The sequence below is a fragment of the Oculina patagonica genome, chromosome 9 (assembly GCF_052425735.1).
Source record: "Oculina patagonica isolate OP01 chromosome 9, crgOcupat, whole genome shotgun sequence".
Lineage (NCBI taxonomy): Eukaryota > Metazoa > Cnidaria > Anthozoa > Scleractinia > Oculinidae > Oculina > Oculina patagonica.
The window spans coordinates 25,086,272-25,108,626 of record NC_135766.1 but is presented as its reverse complement, the minus strand read 5'-3'; the positions used below and the strand labels follow the sequence as shown (position 1 = coordinate 25,108,626).

At 37.6% G+C, this 22,355-nt stretch overlaps 2 protein-coding genes across 4 annotated transcripts; both read left to right on the top strand.

The window, feature by feature from the left end:
- The first annotated feature begins 1,685 nt into the window (after positions 1-1,685).
- On the top strand, positions 1,686-20,318 carry LOC144665550 (uncharacterized). Of its 2 annotated transcripts, none has more exons than XM_078526792.1 (5): positions 1,686-1,779; positions 17,884-17,966; positions 18,341-18,622; positions 19,358-19,642; positions 20,163-20,318. In XM_078526792.1, the coding sequence occupies exons 2-4, from the start codon at positions 17,900-17,902 to the stop codon at positions 19,627-19,629; spliced, it is 621 nt and encodes a 206-aa protein (XP_078382918.1). In that variant the 5' UTR covers positions 1,686-1,779; positions 17,884-17,899; the 3' UTR covers positions 19,630-19,642; positions 20,163-20,318. The 2 variants fall into 2 exon arrangements, with proteins under 2 accessions (XP_078382918.1, XP_078382919.1); XM_078526793.1 differs by lacking the exon at positions 1,686-1,779 and adding an exon at positions 15,942-16,044.
- Positions 6,459-13,231, top strand: LOC144665553 (uncharacterized). Of its 2 annotated transcripts, none has more exons than XM_078526805.1 (5): positions 6,459-6,972; positions 8,887-8,916; positions 10,726-11,002; positions 12,238-12,504; positions 13,048-13,231. In XM_078526805.1, exons 3-5 carry the CDS (start codon positions 10,921-10,923, stop codon positions 13,050-13,052), a joined length of 354 nt encoding a protein of 117 aa, XP_078382931.1. In that variant the 5' UTR covers positions 6,459-6,972; positions 8,887-8,916; positions 10,726-10,920; the 3' UTR covers positions 13,053-13,231. The 2 variants fall into 2 exon arrangements, with proteins under 2 accessions (XP_078382931.1, XP_078382930.1); XM_078526804.1 differs by lacking the exon at positions 13,048-13,231 and adding an exon at positions 12,733-12,918.
- Positions 20,319-22,355: the final 2,037 nt, after the last annotated feature.

Below are 22,355 nucleotides of genomic sequence, written 5' to 3'. Positions count from 1 at the left end.
ATTACCACATGAAAAAATGTCTGCACTGAAGACTTCTCGTTCAGTTTTCTTGATTCAGTGCACTCTTCCGCGAAGCCAAACCTTCGTTTCAAGCTAGGTTTCTGTGGAGAACCGAATGTGATCGAGGCTCGCTGTTTCTTTAGAGTACAGAATTATGAATATGAAATGGTCAGCTTAAAAGCTCATGCGTTTTATTTTCCCAGACATGCTGGCTAGTTGCATTTATCCAGGGTGGGCTTAACATGTAATTACCTCATGAAAAATGTCGTCGAGCTAAATATCTAGAAATTTTTACCATTTTTTTGGTAAATTTGTAATTTAAAAATGTCATTTCACAAAAAATAAATTGGTACTTCTTGTTATTACAGATAACGAAACATGACAGAGTAAACATTGGGCGCCATATCAGCACTATTTTGATATTATTAGAGAACATGTCTGCGTAAAAATGTTGCATTATTTGATTGTTCTCCTTATTTACCACGTGGTTTTTAACCATCACGTTTTGCTCACGCGATATTTCCGAGCTCTACTGCGTCAACAAGTCTAGAGACCTTACAGCTCAACACTTTTATTATCATTTTTCAGCTCTGTAGCCATACAAAATGATTGCCGGATTTTCACGGGAATAGTATTTTAGTTTATTGTTACAAACGCGGGGCATCTCAAAGAACAGAAGGCAGCAGATATTGGTTTCGTGCCTTATTCTGGTTTAAGTAAATTGCATTTTAAAATTCCTAGCTGGAAAAATGTGTTTATTTGACAACGGTGGTCTGTCAAAAATTGGTGGTTTTTAACCATCACGTTTCTGCTCATGCGATATTTCCGAGTTCTTCTGCATCAGCAAGACTAGGTATATAGAGACTTTACATCTCAACATTAATTCTCAGCTGTGTACCCTTACGAAATGATTGCCGGGTTTTCACGGGAATAGTATTTTATATTTTATTGTTATAAACTCAGGGCATTTTAAAGCACAGAATTTCGTGCCTTATTTTGGCTTAAGTAAATAGCATTTTAAAATTCCTAGCTGGAAAAATTGGTTTCAGTTTAACAACGCCGTTTTGTCAGAAATTTCCTTAAAATAATCCCTGCTAGAATCAAGTATCGACCGTCGATATTTAATATTCCTTTTAATAAGCAACTTCTCGCTAATTTTTCAAAAGAAGCTATCTTAATTAATAACTTACACGAAAAAGTAATTTCACATAAAAAGTTGATGTTATCGGTTGTTACATATAACGAAACATGAGTAAACAATTAATGGGCGCACCTTTTTGATATTATTAGACAAGGTGTTGGATTAAAAACGTTGCCTGAGTTTGACATTATTTGTTTTCCTTATTTACCACGTGGTTTTTAACTATCACGCTATGCTTTCTTGGAAGTCAAGTTCCGTCAAAGAAGTTCTCAACGCTCAGACTAATTTCCAAACTAATCTGCGTGATCAATACCTCTTATTTTCTCTAAAATTGCAAAATTTTAGGGTTATTTTCATGGTTGTAAACTTTATTAAAGTTTAGTTTAGAAATGCAGCGATGATAATTGGCCTTCAGAGCCTTTCTGGCGCCAGCATGTCAGGGAAGTTTTGACATGAGCTTTTACAGCACTTATCTCAATTTTGAGCTATCCATTTCATATTTTATCGGTACACTAATTAGATCGTCTTAGAGGACAGCAAGTACAGATCACACCCAGTTCTCTACATAAACCTGACTTGAAACAAAGGCTTGGCTTAGCGGAAAAGCGACTTAAATTGAAAAACTGAACGAGAACGAGGTAAGTCGTGTAAACTTTGTGCAACCATCGTATTCTAGTACTAGTAAATGCAGTATTAACAAGTAGGTGGCTGATTAAGGTCGCGCAGGACCCTTGAAATCATTATGTATGTATTTATTTAAAGAGTATGCACGAACTGCGACGACTGAAGCCGACAACAAACGAAATATTCATGACAATGTTTTTCTTAAATTTTTTTGTACAAGTAATTAGACGGTATTGTTCTCAGCTTTGCGTACCGTGCGCTGAAACAAAGCGAATTATCATAATTAGATTCACAGCTGCGAATATAGCACAAGTCGGTTGTAAACATTGTCTCGGAAGGTCTTCGGAAGAAGAAAAACCTGCAATTTTGTGTCCAAGTTTTCTTCGCCTATATAGAACTTTAGGAGTTGATTCGCGAGGAACATGAACTTGGTGCACTCTATTGTGTTATGACAAGAGCGAATTTTGAAATTTCGTTCTCAAAATGAAGATAGCACGTTTCAAAGTTTAAATTTCACATTTTTTCTCTCTTAGAAGCTATTACTGAACTTCTAGCAGTTTTTGAAATCGAAAATTTCGCTCTTGTCATAACACAAAAGAGGTTATGATTCACCTCTAGGTTATACAATCATTTAATTCGGTGCGCTGTTGTAGCCGAAAACTTGGACACAAAATTGCATTATCTGCAGTTAAACTTTTAAGAGCCTGTAGCATTACAATAAACGGTTATCTCTCAGTAAAAGGACAATCATGATGTAATTCCATCATCCCTTAATATCCTTGATAAATTTTAGAGGAATCGATGTTCAAAATGTAGCGAATAGGCCATTTTACAGTTGTCTGCTCAGTGACCTGGCCTTTGAATGGAAGTGAGGCTGAAGGTGACCTTGTTTTGATACAGACCTCACTGCTTTTGTTGTGTTAATCATGTTGTTCTGATGTTAACTAGTTTGCATTTACATAATAAAGCAGAAAGGTTTGTATCAATGCAAGGTCACCTCCAGCCTCACTACCATTCAAAGGCCTGGTCACTTGGCAGGCAACTGTAAAATGGACTATTAAAGCTTTACAAGATAGCACCCCGTCAAGAAATTTGGCTAATGAATTTATTCATGAGCAAGGGTCCTGCGCGACCTTAAATCGTCCGCAATTCTGTATACTTATGCAAAGTGATTGAAAGAGATTCTGTTCGTCTGTGTTCGTTCGTGAAATGCAACATGGTGCTCGCAACATACTTGACGTCTCAAAGAAAACCAAACAGAGAAGAATTATCTGCAGGAAAAATTTCTAACGTAAATTTTCTTCTGTTAGTTGATTTCTCAGGTTAGACAGCTCCATACATGAGTGACTAGTATTTTTGCTGTTTTTAATTTTATCGCTTTAAATTAATTCGCATTACCTCAAGGCGATTTCCTTTTTTTGTTCTTGCGAGTTTTTACCTCGTATTTTGCTCGACGATCGCAGGAAGAAAGTATAGACTGTTCACAGTCTAATAGAAAGAGCAATGAAGTAGAAATGCTGCTTCTGTTCCTTCGCTGACGACTCGGCGCAATACATTTTTCATAGGCTCAGAAATAGGAAGCCGTCAACGGCGACCGCATGCATATGGACAACGCCTGGTGCAAGATAAATTTTTATTTTTTTCTCAGCGCGTGAGCGGGCAAGATGAACCAAATCCTGCAATCTGATTGGTTCCGGGAGCGGGCGGAATTTTACGATCTTGACCGCGGTCAACGGTACGCGGGCCGCAGGGAATCAATGGAACGGGATTCAGTTCCGCGCGAAATCAGTGTGTAGCGAGACGAACGAACACATGAAAGTTTTGCTCTCCAAAATCGAAATAGCTGTTTACTCGAGTTTACCAACCGTTGTAAATTTGAAAGGACTAAAAAGCAATGGAATTAAAGGCCTCAAAGTTCTTCAAAAGGCGAGTATTTATTTCTTTCTCAACAAAATCGAGTTGTAGTTTACCGTTCGTAGTTTGCCGTCGCGTTGTTTGTGCATTTTGCAATGATTTTCACGCCATTGCGGTAACCTTCACCGCGGTTTTTAGGCTCTATCTATGAGTTTAACTGCCTTGTTTATCTGTCAAGTTTTGCTAAAGCAGAAAACTATTTGCCATCATTCAAGGAAATGAGATTCTTTGATTAAAAACGGACAAATTAATTATCACAATATTGTGCCGTACGTAGACACTACGCATTTCATTCAGTATGAAACTGTTTATCAGAATAAAATTCTGCTGGGAAAAGTACAGAGATTATTAATTTGTTAAATACAAGTACAAGTGTGAATAGATTAAAATACTGCTTTCCAGTCAAAGAGTATTTTTGAGTCAGAGAAATAGCCTTAACCCTGTGAGCAAAAATTCTTTCAAGAGAATTTATCGAGAATTGTTTGGGAAGCCGACTGAAATCGATTTAAATGTGTTAAGTTTTGCGGCATATTTGTGCTTTATTTATGACTTCATTTGCTTTTCTTGATTCTCTGCAATGTAAATTAAATATGCTGAACGTTTTTTGAGTACGGTTCATTTTAAGTAAAGCTATTTCATTCGGAATTAAATAGCAAACTGCCAAACAGCATTCTTCATCCTTGCTCGTCGATCAAGTCGGACTCAAATCAAATCAAATCAAATCCGCGCGTAAAAACAAAGATTTTGCGACTCATTTTTCCTTGGTTTCTTTTCCAAATAAATTAAAGTAGAAAAAAAAAAAAATAAAAACGTTATTTGCCGGCCTAGGTCGGTCCGTATTGGGAAAAACTGTACCCTCGGTCTTGAGCACGGCCCTCGGCCTGCGGCCTCGGGCCGTACTCAAGACCTCGGGTACAGTTTTTCCCAATACGGACCTCCCGGCCGGCAAATAACATATATATATTTTACTCGAGCTGTGAATCTAGCAATTATCCAGATGTTCTCAGTGTATCTATTGGTTTAGGAACTAGCTAGCTCCAGCTGGATATGTAAGGAAAGAGTTCATCCCCAAATAGAAATACGGAAATTTAGCCGTCGTTGTTCACGTTCTGCACATTTCATGTTGTTTTTACGCAGAGAACGGCCAAGAAATGGACAAGGATTTAGAACGCACGTGCACGGTAATAAACCTTTTGTTTGGTGACGTTCTCGTTCACGGTTAGATGCCGTCGTGGTTTGCTTTAAGGACAGCAAAGATCGGCGAGCAAAACAGAACACGTTTTGCTTCAGATACGTCATACAGTTTGTTTAAAGTTTTCCTTTCTATTTTTTTTGTAAGTTTGCGTCAAAGCCTCCTGACAAAAATCGAAATTAACTCGACAATGCTGCGTCGTTTTGACCGTAGTACCAACATCGAAGAAGCGTTCTAAAAATTCAGCCTAAAACAATAGACCTCATTACGAGGCTCCGGGGAATAAACTATAGAGTTTGTGGGGTTTGTTCCCCAGAGCCTCGTGTTGATGTCTATTGTTTTAATTTAGACTGAATTTTAAAAATATCGAAATTTGGCTATTACGACTCATATGGAAACGTGATTGGTCAGCTATTCATAACATCACGCTCTTTTTTTATCTCTTATTTCAATTTACTAAATGTCAGGTACCGTGACGAGATGATGCTGTATTTGGGGATTTTTCTATTCGCTGCTTGCATTACTTTTATAATGACAAATAATTTTTTATTTCTCTATTTCTAAAATATTTACAATGGCTAAAAATACATTCTGACTTAAATTTGAGCATACATTACAAATTATTATTATTATAATAATTATAAAAGTAATATATAATTATAATAAAAACCTTTCCAAAATCCTTTGCAACTGAAAAATCGTCAATGCCAAATAACTTGGTCCGTTTGAAGTCAGTAGGAGTAGTACGTCGTTTAGAAATATCCCTTACCATAAAGTACTTCTTGTATAAGTCGCATGTCAATGACGTCATTAGTCACGTGACTTTGCTCAGAAGTTCGTATTTGCTCACTGTGACGAAAATAGTTTGTTACTGAAAAAACAGTCATTGCAGTTTGAAGCACATTGGTGTGAGGCATTTTGGACTGCCGAGGTACCGAACAAAATATAGATATAAAGGGGGCTCTGTACAATTTTCAAAAAATGGGAGTCTGGGTACAAGTACGTATCTGGCGTTGCATTAAATGTGAGGTAACAAGAAAGTACATGTTGTTAGATACTTATATGTTAAGTACTTTTTAATCAATCTCATTGTTATGACGTCATCGGTCACGTGACCAGAACGGATCACATTTTTAAATTCGCTTGGAAACTTTACTAGAACCTTTCTCTTAGGATATTTTTAAACGAAGTTGTAGTTTTTAAAAAAGTGTTTTTAAAAATGGCCATTATTACTCTTTTCTGAAAAAGTACGGCAGTAAAAAATACAATGGAAAAGTTTGTTGGCTTCCTACGCAACGACCATTTGCATTTGGAATAAAACATCACCTCCTTCATTTGTATTCCCGATAAAGAAAAATATGGAATGAGTAGAAACGTGCGAAAACGTGGGTAACAGAAACTTACAGGCAGGTGAGCGTTTCTCATTGAACAATGATTTTTTTAGACTGGTAAAAGCTGATGTCTTCGACGTTTCTCATGATTATTAATTTAGCTTACTGGAATTAAAGCCGGGCTAGGCGTAATTTAAAAGAATAGATAGTGAGATTCGAACGAGGTGATAGTATTAAATGGCAGTCATTTCGTCGAGGCATGCAACTGTTTATTTATGTTCGTCGTCTGAATTTTAAGCTACTGTTTTTCAAATTAATAAGAATTGCATCCTTTCATTATTTATACGTGCGGAAATGTTTCTCAAAATATTGAACAAGTGGCCATTCTAGGCTGCAAAGAAAAATTAAGTCAGGAAAATTTGATGTGTTCCCTTTGAAATTGGAAGAAACATTTCAGCTCAGTGTGATCTCTATTTTTTAAAGTTAGACTACAGACTTCTTGCAGTCAACCTGGTAGCTAATCTAGACTTCAATTAAACAGTCTACTCACGTTTTGGAATGCCTCTTTGGGCAAGTTTAATATCTGAGACCATTTCTTAACTTAATATTTCTTCTTCCCATGATGTTGTATTGTATATATATTACCTTTCCTTTGCATTTTGTGGTCTACAGGTAATTTTTGGGACTAATAAAATGCCTAATGTTTTGACAGAACATTTTGGATTACTGTTCAGTGAGTGAAACTATGGATTGTAACAAGTTCACTACAGGTAGTTGTTGATCTCTTAGTTTTACACATATTAATGTGACAGTCAATTCTAGCAATTTCCTTCCAGTTCTCTCTACACACATTCATTACCTGAGGCATTTAAGATCTGCTTTTTGACCAGACATTTGTCTACTTTATAAAAAATCTGTTTGACATTTTTAAGGCCTGTATTTTCAGTTGTTGGATGACCTTCAGTAGCATTTTAAAGTAGCAATATAAAAATTTGTCAGGCCTTAAACTTAAGCAAGCCAGAAAACTCTAATCCCAATATAAAGCTAACTGCAAGCAACATGATGTATCCTTTGGCAACCAAAGTGCTTTTAAGGCTAACCAGAGTACTATGTAGGCTAACCGGAATCCTATGTAGGCTAACTGTAATGGCTTGCATGGCTTGCATGGCTTGCATGTTTCATGACACATAAGTGCCATACAAGTCAGAAATACCTAACTTAAATAAAATTAATATCATAACCTCAAGCCACCTCAGCTAACTATACTCAGGCTAACCTGGAGTACTGCTTAGCCTTAGGCTAACCAGGAAGCTTTTTAGACTAACCAATATCCTACTTATTTATAGCGGAATGGCTCTTTTTTAATACATGAAATTCAGTTTCTGCAATACTTAATGAAAGGAGGTGTGCAAAGAAAATTGATTTCTTCTTTTCATGATCCAGACTGGGCAAAGTGAAACCATTACATATAAGCTTAACCAAAGTCCCATGTTTCTTTCGAAACAAGCACAACAAAAAATTAAAATCCATAAATGTCATTTGGCTATCTAGCAAGTGGAAAAAAATATTGGACCCACTAGCCCAACATAAAAGCAGCCGGGTGTCTGGAAAACCCGAATAGCGAATAGTCGCGAATAGCGAATAGTACGAATAGTGTGAATAGTCGCGAATAGTGACGAATAGTCGCGAATAGTGACGAATAGTGACGAATAGTCGTCGAATAGTCGCGAATAGTGACGAATTAGAGACGTAGTTCCCCATACCTCGCAACAACGTGAGATTTTCCCGATAAAATGGATGCTTGGTAGGAGATAAGTTATAAATAGTAAACGGAATTTCTTATCTTTTATACCGTTGAAAAAGCGTATTCGTTCGCTTATTATTGTGTTTTTTGTTTTCTTGCCGGTGATCGACAGCCCCAGGCAGAGTCCAGAAAAGAAAAGGGAATAAAGTTAATGCAAGCAAGCGTTGCGTGACGAGTCTAAACAACGGTTGCGAAAGAGACTGGGTTTGGCGTTGTTGTTTTTTTATAACACAATTTCTATTGTCTTTTCACATCGATAAACTAATAATAATTACAGAACACTTTTCTCTCATTTGTATTTTTATTGTTTTGCTGATAGAACGTGCCTTGGATCGCGATTCATGAGAATGAAGTGTGAGTAAATACAGTTTATGGTCGGTCGGCATTGAGATATAGACTTAATTGATCAATAAAAGTATTCATATAGTTACATCTTGACTTGCACTCTCTGTTAGAGTGAGCGGACAAGCATATGATGTATTATTTGCTTGAACTTCTAGATTGCTCTGTGCATGTGGCGGTAAATTTTGTAGAAACCCTGCAGGCTTATTCACAGCGACTATTTTACGACTATTCGTCAATATTCGCGATAATTCAACGACTATTTGTCACTATTCGCGACTATTCGTCACTATTCGTCACTATTTGCGACTATTCGTCACTATTCGTCACTATTCGCGTCGACTATTCGCACTATTCGTACTATTCGCTATTCGCAACTATTCGCTATTTGCTATTCGGGTTTTCCAGAAACCCAAAGCAGCCGGTTTTTTTCACACACTGAAAAAGGCTATTTAATTTTGATATACAGTCTGCATGCTGGAAAATAGCAATTTCATAAAAAAAAATAGTTTTTTGTTTGTTTTGTTTCTATTTACAGGTGACTTGAAGACTTTGGAAGGGCATTCCTGTAAGTCAAAATGAACTCAAAAATACACACTGTGTCAATGTAATAAAATTGTCACATGATTGATTCCCACATGTTGCCAGTTTAAACCTGAATATACTTTAGTGACATTTATGGCTCTTTATATAATATGAACATCACAGAACCCAATAAGGCTACATGTAAATGCTGACAATTACATGTAAGTTTTAAAACCATTCTGAGGTTCATGACAATTTTTTTTTGTTTCAATAAAAACATGCAAAAATAATGAAATAGAATGGAAAATTTACATTATTATTATGGCAGACCATAAATGTTACTCCAGGTTAATGTGTCAAGTTTTTTTTGCAGCACAGGCTTGGTCCCACAGGGAGTGGTTTCATAAAATATCCATACTTGTACCTCCCCCAAGGATGGTTTTTTGGTTTGGACCCTCCCACCCCCTGGGATTTCCAGTTTAGCTTCATAATTTCTTTTAAACTATTGAGACCCCCATCCCCCTGGGAATTCCCAATGACCATTGGGGTGGGTATGGATATTTTCTGGAACTGCAGAATGTAGGCAAGTAAGCTGCAGATTAATCTGATTGATACACACTAATCTATTTTCACATTTAAACCTGTTTTCTATGGGATATATAATTATATATTGCTTTTACCGGTTTCACTTCTAATAATAATAATAATAATAATAATAATAATAATAATAATAATAATAATATTTGTTTATTTTTAAATTTATTTCACGCAATCATTAAAAATACAAGCACCGATAAAAAGGATTATTAAATAGATTTAGCCAAGCCTAAAAGCGGAGCTCCCCGGTAATTTACTTTGCCCTTTATTAAAATATCTGAATTCACTGACCGTAGGCATAAAAAATAGTTAATGAGCCCGCAATCCAATAGAAAAACCATTTTTCGGTCAGCGGTCAACTTTATAAAAACGGGTTACCTCGATGAGTTATACACCTGAGCCCGCGATATGATCACGTGATACTGGTCAGCGGATACCTTGTATTGACAGCTGTCAATTGACCATAACTTGGATGCCCAGTAACAAATAGATGAGGGTTTATCTATTTCTGAAGTGTGCGACACCGTACGGACGCCGTACGTACGCGCCCGCGAGCCATGCCGCTAGCCATGATGACCATGAAAACTCAAGTTCATGGTTTTCCTATTTCTGTGAATTTTCTATGGGTATGGGGCTCCGCTCTGCGGCCCTTCGGGCCGCTGTGGAGCTCCGCTAAGAATTAAAAAAGCTATATAAAAAGGTACAATGTACCTTTAATAATAATAATAATAATAATAATAATAATAATAATAATAATAATAATAATAATAATAATAATAATAACAATAATAATAATAATAACTTTATTTAAGTGTCAGGGTAGTTAAAAAAAGCTGAGGGGCTGGAATAAAATGAAAAAATGGATGCTAGCTCCTTGCTTGAGGCTAGTAATCTTGTCTCTGTACATATAAGGTGCACTGAAACTGTCCTGGCAGATTCCACCGTACCGAAGAAGATGGAATCTGTTACATTACCCTAAAATTCCTAGTACGCGAAAACGCTTAAAACGTAAAGAAAAGCTCTAAAAACTTCAAACCCTAGACCCTTTCTGTTTCACTTCCCTTTGCTTGTGTAGGGTTTGCAAGGTTTTGTGGTTAAATGTACAGCCGCCATTTTTTTTCCATGCAGTGGATTCGAAAGATTCACCATAGCGTGATTAATATTTCCCGGCTTTACTGTAAGATGATATGTTTGGAAATGTACCGTGGTAACATTGATTCTATGGTAAAGAATTTATTATTTCTCATTATATCAGCACCAATTATGTGCCCAACTTGTTATGCTGAGGGGAAAAACGCAATGAGTGATAAGCCAATAATGAGTACAAGCCTTGCTTGGAAGCCTTGCTTGTAAAGGATCCGGTCTGTGTATTTTACAGCGAGTCCTTGGCTCCATACTATACAATGCGATACTGCCGCACCCGAGAAGCCTACAACGCCGATCTGGTGTCATGCCAAACTTCGGAAAGGTGGATTGGCTGCGTCATGCAATGTGCGAGACAAGTGGTTGCAAAGCTGAATTCCCCACTTCAGGTATTCTGAATTACTTTTTGTATGGATTGAAATAGAATACAGGGGCGTTCCTAGGCAGTTTATAGTAGTACGCAATAAGTCAGTATTAGATGAAATTTCACTTCTAAGGGATGATACGAGCGCTGTATACACGAGCTTTTAGGGCGGAATTTATTTGTTTCGTTATTTTTTATACATTCTGAACTGAAAAGGGTTTGTCAAATCAAGATATAAACTCTAGACTTTACCTTAACTTGGCTCAACCAGAAAACCAATTAATTGGCTATATATTACATCATAGTATTATAACATTAGAGTGCGTGTTATGCATGTAGGTCTTGACTTGAGCTCTTCTCATGATACTAATTAAATGGCCGCTCTGGTGGACACTGGCATTGTAAGAAGGCTCGTTTGGGTATAATAATATATTGTAATTCGGCCAGTCAGAATTACTTTAATTTGACACAGATAGATATTAGAGACTGCCGTATTATCAATACAACAGATACAGACCAAAAAAGGAAGAAAAAGGAAAAAGAAAACGTTGACAGAAAAGCAGAGAAAATTTTAGACAGAATTTTTTTTTTTCATTTTCTCAAATGCCAACCTATGTCACACGTGACCACTTCTTGTAAGATTTAACACAAACTTCAAGTTCCTTGTTACCATATTTGGATTCTTCTGCAAGTTAACAGATCTTTACACAATAATGTGAAGTTGAATGGAATTAAATCTTGAATCGCCACTTGAGTGGCACCTTGTCAAAATTTTACGTTTTAGGTACAGACAAAAGTTCAGAGAAAAACATCACTATGGGTAGAAAAACTAGACGACTTTTTCTCTATATTAATGTCTATTAAATGTAAAAAAAAATCTGGAAAATTCTGGTACGCAATTGCGTTTTTCGCGTAAAGGCAGGAACGCCCCTGGACTACAACGATCACATGGGACAGTAAGCCTGCTAAAACAGATTAAGCTCGCTTCCGTCGCTCTAATAAGCATCTTGTTACTCTAAGAGCCTCTTTCTTCAGTTCAGTGATTGTGCTTTGCTCCTATCGTGCCTTCTTTTTTTTGCCACCGCCACCTCAGTCATGAAGAAACCAAAGCGAGAGAATAGAGGGGGGGGGGGGGGGGGGGCGCCTCATGATCATCGCCGGTTAGGTTGAGACCTACCCACTAAATTACTGGTAAAATGATAAGTATTTTCCTTAAAGCGGCTTGGCTAACTACCTCATTTTTTTCAATGCTTATTATAGAGGCACCACATACTTGCCCAATTTGTTATGCTACGGGAGAAAACGCTGACAGCGAATGTGAAGCCAACATTGAGAACTATGATTGCTTTGAAAAGGATCCAGTATGTGCACTGCTCGTGAACAAGCAAGACACGCCCACAATGAAAGCAAGAGTTTGCATCGACAAAACTTATTTCAATGACAGGAAAAAATTTTGTGAAACTACCGGATACTGCAGCATAATAATGTGCGACACAAGTGGTTGCAAAGCGGAGTTCCCCACTTCAGGTATTAAGATAAGATGAGATTAAATGAGATGAGATAAGATGAGATGAGATGAGATGAGATGAGATGAGATGAGATGAGATGAGATGAGATGAGATGAGATGAGATGAGATGAGATGAGATGAGATGAGATGAGATGAGATGAGATGAGATGAGATGAGATGAGATGAGATGAGATGAGATGAAATAATGAGTACGAGATAATTTATTCATTTTCTCTTTTTATCATAGCTTAAATCAGCAACTGTTCAGTGATGGCATATGGCGGTTCTAAACGTTAACTTTGAGCCTTATATTAGAATATATGTTAAGTTAAACATTTTGCCTCCATCATTGACGTTAAGCAACAAAAAAGAAGGCAAATCAAGGAATTAAAGAGTGTTCAGTCATGTTAAGACACAATAAAGAAAGCAAATCAAGGAATTAAAGAGTGTTCAGTTATGTTTGTATCAGATCTACTGGATTAAACTAAATGACAATTTTGACCCACGAGTAATAGTACGAGATAATTTATTCATTTTCTCTTTTTATCATAGCTTAAATCAGCTTAAATCAGCAACTGTCCAGTGATGGCATATGGCGGTTCTAAACGTTAACTTTGAGCCTTATATTAGAATATATGTTAAGTTAAACATTTTGCCTCCATCATTGACGTTAAGCAACAAAAAAGAAGGCAAATCAAGGAATTAAAGAGTGTTCAGTCATGTTAAGACACAATAAAGAAAGCAAATCAAGGAATTAAAGAGTGTTCAGTTATGTTTGTATCAGATCTACTGGATTAAACTAAATGACAATTTTGACCCACCGCACCTCCAGAAAATGGGCTGTTATGTCCTTCTCAGTTTAGCTTAAAAAATCATCGCACGTAATTGAAAATTAAACCTGTTGTAGAAAATAAGGCGCGGAAACTGTGAAGCGGAATAGGCCTTTGTAACAGTTGTTCACGGAACCAATTATCATAAACGTGTCGATCGCTGAAGCTATAAATACAGTAGAACCCCGGTAACTCGACCTCGGATAACTCGAACACACCGCGCCGCTAACTCGAACTAACTTCCATTTCCCTTGGATTTGACCTTACTTTTCAGTCATTTAAACTCGGTTAACTCGAACTCGGATAACTCGAAAACACAGCTAACTCGAACTAAATTTCGTTTCCCTTGATCAGAATTTGGGTAAAATTTACCTCGAAACTCGAATTCTGGTTCTTGCAACTCGCCACGGTTGCCCATTGGCCATTGATTAGAGCAACGAACAGATCACGTTTTTGACAGTCATTTCCCACTCTTATCATAAGAATGTGCGGTCGCGTTAGAGTTTCTGACGAGATAATTTCAATTTGCACTGCACTGTATGCATGTGTATACTGACGCGCTGAAAAATAAGTAAACTATCAATTATAAACTTGGCAAGATAAATATTCAATCGATCCCGATAACTCTAAACCCCGCTAACTCGAACTGTTTTTCTTTGCCCTTCAGAGTTCGAGTTACCGGGGGTCTACTGTATGTGGTCTTTGGAAAATGATCCTCTTATCCTTCCAGAAACGACTGCATTGAAAGCATTGCTTCTGTGGTCATGACATCGCACTTTTAGGGCAATTATTTGCATGAAAACATTTCTCGATTTTCAACTCAGTCGGTTTCATATTCTATTTTATCTTCAAGTTCATTATCATTGCATTTATCCTAGTTGCATTTATCCAGTGGATGGGCTTCCGGAGCATTTAATTACCTCATGAAAATATGTCTGCACTGGAATATTCTCGTTCAGCTTTCTTGATTTAGTGCACTCTTCCGTGAAGCAAAACCTTCATTTTAAGCTAGGTTTCGGTGGAGAACCGAATGTGATCGGCGCTTGCTGTTTCTTAAAAGTGCAAAATTACGAATATGTAATGGCCAGCTTAAAAGGTCATGTTTTATTTTCCCAGACATACTGGCTAGTTGCATTTATCCAGGGTGGGTTAACATTTAATTACCTCATAAAAAATGTCGTCGAGCTAAATATCTAGAAATTTTAACCAAGTTTTTGGTAATGTTTGTAATCTAAAATGGCAGGGGTTGGTTATAAATTGGGAATTGCCTCTTTCTGTCACTAGATAAAAACTTATTCTTTCACAGTAGCGATTATTTTCCCTACTAATTGGTCATGTCAAACAAATGCAATTCTTTAGTAATGAATTGGGACGTACTTTTATAAGTAAAAAGGCACTCAACTGGCTTTCGCTGGAGCTTAAAAACTGCTAATTAACTGAAGATAGAAAAGATAAAATAGAATATGAAACCGACTGAGTTGAAAATCGAGAAATGTTTTCATGCAAATAATTGCCCTAAAAGTGCGATGTCATGACCACAGAAGCAATGCTTTCAATGCAGTCGTTTCTGGAAGGATAAGAGGATCATTTTCCAAAGACCACATACAGTAGACCCCCGGTAACTCGAACTCTGAAGGGCAAAGAAAAACAGTTCGAGTTAGCGGGGTTTAGAGTTATCGGGGTCGATTGAATATTTATCTTGCCAAGTTTATAATTGATAGTTTACTTATTTTTCAGCGCTTCAGTATACACATGCATACAGTGCAGTGCAAATTGAAATTATCTCGTCAGAAACTCTAACGCGACCGCACATTCTAATGATAAGAGTGGGAAATGACTGTCAAAAACGTGATCTGTTCGTTGCTCTAATCAATGGCCAATGGGCAACCGTGGCGAGTTGCAAGAACCAGAATTCGAGTTTGGAATGGAATATATAAATATATAAATGCAATGATAAATGAACTTGAAACCACTGGATAAATGCAACTAAATGCAACTAGCCAGTATGTCTGGGAAAATAAAACATGACCTTTTAAGCTGGCCATTACATATTCGTAATTTTGCACTTTTAAGAAACAGCAAGCGCCGATCACATTCGGTTCTCCACCGAAACCTAGCTTAAAATGAAGGTTTTGCTTCACGGAAGAGTGCACTAAATCAAGAAAGCTGAACGAGAATATTCCAGTGCAGACATATTTTCATGAGGTAATTAAATGCTCCGGAAGCCCATCCACTGGATAAATGCAACTAGGCATGCGCTGTTACCAAGTTACACTGACGCCAGTATGTCTGGGAAGTAAAAACATGAGCTTTTAAGCTGTCCATTGCATATTCATTATTAGATCCTCTTAAGAACAGCAAGCCCCGTTCACATACGGTTCTCCACAGAAACTTAACTTGAAACCGAGGTTTGACTTCGCGGAAGAGTGCACTAAATCAAGAAAACTGGACAAGAATATTCCAGTGCAGATATATTTTTCATGAGGTAATCGAATGTTACAGAAGCCAACCCGCTGGATTAATTTTAACTAGGCATGCGCCGTTACCAAGTTACACCGACGCCAGTACGTCTGGGAAGAAAAAACATGAGCTTTTAAGCCCTCCATTGCGTATTCATAACGCCCCGATCACATTCCGTTCTCCACAGAAACCTTATTTGAAACGAAGGTTTGGCTTCGCTGAAGAGTGCAATAAATCAAGAAAACTTGGATTGGGAAGACTTCAATACAGTAAGTTATATTTTGATAGCTACTGCCTAGGAATCATGTTAACTTGCTTGTACGTGATTAATTCGCCCACTTTTCTGTATACCTATGCTAAGCAAGTATAGAAGTTTTATATTTCATTGCTGAATCACACTCTTGTTCGTTTTGAGAAAGGATAACATAATACCCGTAAATTGCACGCAGAAAATCAAAACCCCAAATAAATTCTCTACATTTTTTGGGCTAGATTATCTGAACGAGTGGAAGCGGCTGTTATTTAATAATTTTCACAATTCCGTTATTGCTTGCAGTTTGTATAAAATCCAACTGAAGCTGTTTGTCACAGTTTATCGTTTATCGGGCGTTTCTATATCATCATTTTAAATCCGCTCCCCCCCCCTAAACCCCCTATAATATATACCAACGAGATCCCTTAAACGAATACGAAAATTGAGCAGGGAGAAGACACTTCTTTCCACAAATGCTAAGGCCTTATGTTTCTTCATTATCAACACGACACAACAAGTTTCCAGGCGGTTTTTTGTAATGTTCAGGGCGAATGATATATGGCCTTATTTTTCTAGTTCAGATCGTTATATATCTTCGTGTAAAGGCGGTGGCAAAGGAGCACACATTGTTGCGGACACATTATTGTTTGTGATGTCTCTTGGATGGGCAAACGAGCGACACACAAAACAAACGTTTTGTGTCCGTGCCGCGCAAACGGGGAAACATTTGTTGTGGACACAAAATGTTTATGGAAAATCAGAAACATTTTTTGTGTCTCGGATACAAATTTTGTGTCCGCGACAAATGTTACCCGTGCTAGCAAACAGGGAAACATTTGTGTACGCAGCATTGTATCCGCAACATTAATATTGTATCCTCGTTTGCCACCACCTGAAGGCCAACAGACGGATCTAAAAATTTATTCAAAATACGTTTAGTTTGAAAGTCATGTACGTCTTTCAAAAGATTGCTATTCCTCTTTTGAAATTTTACGCCGAAACTTCTATCTGGCAGCAATCGAAACTCCAAAATACTGAATCGTACTGAGCCCAACTAATCTCGAAGAAGCGCGTTCTGAGTTTGAAATCAATATTCTGATGGTTCACCATTCTTCGTAAAAGCGAAAACGCTACTAAGCAGCAAAGAAGCCTACATTATTCAGAGGTTCCTGAGGGGGTAAAATGGGAACTGGGATCTGGGCAAAGTGTCACTGGGAAAAATGGGATTTGGATCACTGGGAATGGAAATCCCAGTCAGAAAAAAACAATTGAACCGGGACTGGGATTTTGAAAATTTGGTAAAACAATTTTTTCACCTAATATTTACAACTACTACATTTGGCTCTCCTTTAAAATAAAACAATTACTTTTGAGTAAATGTTTTAAGTAATTGTGAACAGTGTGACTAAAACTACACTTTTTACAAGGGATTCCAAGCTTTTCGTGGACTTTCAATGTTTTTAAGCCATGCGTCTATGGAATTTCTACAGCCAAAGGAGGAAAAATCGTTATTCTTTCTAAACAGCCCTGCCTCACTCTCCCGAAAAAAAAACTCATCGCTGCAGGTGTCACCCAAACGGTACGTGCCACCCACCCGCGTGAAGCGTCACCCATGCGACACGTGTCATCCGCCACATGTGGCAGCACGCGTCACCCACGCGGTACGTGTCATTCACCCGCGTGACGCGTCACCCACGCGACACTTGTCATCTGCCACATGTGGCAGCACGCGTCACCCACGCGGTACGTGCCACCCACCATGTGGCAGCACGCGTCACGGAAGAAAGCACGTTCAGGTTGGGATTTCTTTGTTGACGAAATAAAGTTAATCTTATTCCATAATATTTAACGTCAGGTACTGTGACAAGAAGATGATGTATTTGGGGATTTTTGTGTTCGCTGCCTGCACAACTTTTGGCCTTGTCCAGAGTGAAAAAGGTAATAATAATAATAATAATAATAATAATAATAATAATAATAATAATAATAATAATAATAATAATAATAATAATAATAATAATAATAATAAGCTGAGGAGGTTGAATCAAAGGAATCTTGAACTGGTTCAAGTTAAGATCTAAGAATAAAGTTGTCAGAAAAAAGGCACAAACGTGAACCATACAAGTCCGAAAGGTAGTATGGGTAAGGTAGGGAGCAATTTCATGTGCTGAATACTAATAAGATGGCGACATGACAAACGCCAATTTGCACGTTTTTTTTAAAAAATAACCTTGGTATTCGATTTTTGTCCAACTCAAATTAATATTACATTTCTTGATGGATTACGTCTAAATTTTCTCTCATTATATCAGCGCCATTCATGTGTCCAGTTTGCCAAGCTGAGGGAGACAACGCATACAGTGAATGTGAAGCTAACATTGAGTACAAGCCTTGCCTGGAACAGGATCCGGTCTGTGTGCTGAGGAACTACACGAGCCCCAACCCCGATATGCCATTGAAAATTGTAGAACGATTCTGCACTAACAGGCGGGTTTACAACTATATGAAAATCGATTGTCAAACTGAGTTTAGGGGGAGCTTCAACGTGGTGATGTGCGACACATCTGGTTGTAGAGCTGAATTCCGCTTTCCAGGTAAAATACAACGATCAAATACAGTTAGCCTACATCACAGACTAGATGTCTCGCTTATGGCTCGCAGGGTAAATTAAATCATTTATTGTACTACCATTCATAGGATTACTTAGACTTGCCCCAAGTCACCGGAGAAGTTTTCTACCGGTGACGCCATTAAGATTGGAATCTAACTTATATTTTTGGCTGTCAATCATAACGTTGCGCTCGAACTGAGCGCGTGCTCTACCCGCATGACGCGGCTGATTTTTTTATCATACTTTCGCTGGATAAAAAATGGAGAAAAGCTTGGCGATACATTAATGTAAGAAGCCATGCAGTGATATACGCAGATGACATGAAATGATCCCCGACCCGAAGCTGGGAGATGTTTAATTTGCGTTACAAGAATCTTACAAGCTACATAAAATTAGAGAGGTTTTAGCATGACGTTTACGGCAAACGGCAAACGGCAAACGGCAAACGGCAAACGGCAAACGGCAAACGGCAAAAATAATTCTGATTTTGCTCGCTTTTTCTTTAGCACTTAAATAAAGCCAGTCGAAAAATAGGAAAAAATCCCTTTATCACAGTAAATGCAAACAATTTTCCTAAATTGTACAAACGGCTACATTCAGACACCAAAAGTTCGATTTTTGCCGTTTGCCGTTTGCCGTAAACGTCATGCTTAGCCTCTCTGTTGTTAATTTCTCTTTCGTCAAATAAATGTTTTTTTAATTTCTGATGTTTACATAGGGAAACCATTTTTTTGCCCAATTTGCTTTACTTGGGGAGAAAATGCTGACAGTGACTGCGAAGCCCATACTCAGAACAAGCCTTGCTATGAAGCGGATCCTGTGTGTGTATTGGTCGTGAAATCTGCCAATCCGGCGGAATACATGGAAAGAGAAATAATGAGATTCTGCATGGACAAAACATTCTACAATCAGAAGAACTGGCTACACGACTGTGAAACTTACAGAGACTGCAACAAGGTCATGTGCGAGACAAGTGGTTGCAAAGCTTAGTTTCCCGCCTCAGGTATTATGAGAAATTGTATCACTGTGGTTAAAAATACAATGATGAGATATAACCTGACTCACTGAAACAGATTTCTTGCTTTGCGTGCTAAGCTTTCCCCGCTTCATAATAATATATAGTGCATGTGTCTGATACAAAAGTTTGTTTTACCTACATATAAGCGCTGTTTCCAGTAAAAGCTCTTTCTTTAGCAACCAAAGCGCCTGGGCTTTTAAACGAACTTTTCAGTACGGATCTATAACAAGAAAAATAATTACGCAGCTACCACGAACACTCCTCGACTTTCAGTTCTGTGATATTCCTAATTAGGCGCTGGAAAATAAATTTAATAAAAGTCTGTAAAACATTATCATTGGGTCGTCTGGTATTGGATTAAATGTTTGCATACTTGAAAGTACTTTGTTTTGAGTTTAGAGTGTAAAAGTTTATGTAATTACCTTGGCTGGTTTCTCCTTGTGTTGTCATGACGTTAATATCCACAATGTTTGACTGTAACTTGTATTCATATTTTTTATCCCAGCTTGAATCAGATTGTGGATCGATCCAGCAACTACACGATGATGGAATATGACGGTTTTAAATTTGCAAATTTAAAACCTTTGCCTGCCTACTCTGTGTTAAACATTTTGCCTTCATCGTTGAAGATTATAGTGAATTAAAAATGTAAATTATGCAAGCACTCTTCAATTGTGGTTATTCTAGATTTACTGAGTAAAACCAACAGTCGAATTTTCCACAGCGTGTGAACAAAACGCAGGCTGTCAAATCCAACTTAACAGTACACTTTATCGAGAGAAGTGCTATGAAAAGCTTTTATTTTTTTATAAGAAAGTCGAATATGGTTTTTTGATGCCTAGAGAAACTGTTTGAGGCTGCATATTGTTTTGGCCGTGGAAAAGTAAAAACTTCGGTCTTTGAAAACGCTATGAGCCGTAACCTATATGTATATAACGTTCTTTCTAGAATATGTGAGCAAAAAATCTGCTAGGAATTGTCTCACGGCAAGCTTTTTGCTCACAGACAGAAAACTTGCAAGGGCTCGGGAGACTTGTCCTCAACCATGCAGGACTGCAGAATGCTGGGCTGTGAAACGCAAGGTCCTCCTTCTTTGTTAATTTTCTTAGTTACAATGGGTAATGTAAGAGCTGTTAATACGTTATCGCAGTTCTCAGCGGTTTGACATACAAACGAGGTGATAGGATCGTTCTGCATTGTGTTGTCTGTGCTTGACCCTTTCTCCTCGTCCGTGTGCCTTGCTTGACTGCAACGACAGCTAACTGTTTGAACATCCCATCCTCTCTTAGTAACCTTTGTCGAGTTTTGACTAAGCCTGTGAATTTTTAAGATCATTTTGACTAGCTCAAAATTTATTAGTGAGTTTAACACTAGAAGGAAAGTTCAACAATGGCTGCCCTTAACACAATTCTGGCCGGTCTTAAGTTTGTTGTAGTTCACACCGTGAATTGTAACTTCTAGACATTTTTAGCGACAAAATTTGCCCATTAGGTAAACAAACCCTTTAAGCCAGTCCTTCATTATTGCAATACGTCATGCGCTATTGCTGAGCTCGAATGTTTCAGCAAGTCTAGACTTTTACAACAAGAGTTTTTACAGCACAATGCTTTTTTCGATATTAAGTTGTGTATTTCAGCATATTTTACTGTTAAAATCTCAAGGCATCTTAAGACATAGAAGACAACACATAAACACACATTAACTTGGTGCCTTATTTTAGCTTAAGTAAATATCGTTTTAAAATTCCCAGCTGGTAAAATGCGTTTATTTGACAACGGTGGTTTATCAGAAATTTCCTAAAAAAACCCTGCTAGAATCAGTTATCGCCCGTGTCCATAAAATGTTCTTGTCTGATAACCAGTTTCTTGCCAATTTTTCTAAATGAAGAATTTTCACAAAAAAAATATTTCACAAAATAAAATTGATATTACTGGTTGTTACAGTTAACGAAAAATGTGTAAACAATGGTCGCCACGTGAACATGCATGAGCACCATTTTGATATTATAAGAAAACGTGTCTGCTTAAAAACGTTGCCTTAATTTGACATTATTTGTTTTCGTATTTTACCACGTGGTTTTTAACTATCACGCTATGCTTTCTTGGAAGTCAAGTTCCGTCAAAGAAGTTCTCAATTCGCTCAGACTAATTTCCTAACTAATCTGCGTGATCGTTACGCCTTATTTTCTCTAAAATTGCAAAATTTTAGGATAATTTCCACGCTTGTAAACTGTGTTAAAGTTTAGTTTAGAAACACAGCAATGATAATTGGCCTTCAGACCCCTTCTGGCGCCAGCTGTCTGGGAAGTATTGACGTGAGCTTTTAAAGCACTTATTATAATTTTAAGCTATCCATTTCTTCATATTTTATCGTTACACTAATTAGATCTTCCTAGAAAACAGCGAGCACAGATCACATCCAGTTCTCCATAGAAACCTGACTTGAAACGGTTTGGTTTCGCGAAAGAGCAACTTAAATTGAAAAACGAAACGAGAACGGATTCTAGCGCAGTAAGTCGTGTTAATTTTGTAACTACCATAATGGTACTAGTAAGTACAATATCAACAAGTAGGCGACTGATTTTATCGTCCACGATTCTGCATTCTTATGCAAAGCGATTGGAAGAGATGAGGTTTCGCTCCGTAACAATTACCCTTCTGTTCGTTCCCAGTGAAATGCAATGCCCAAAGTTGTTGTA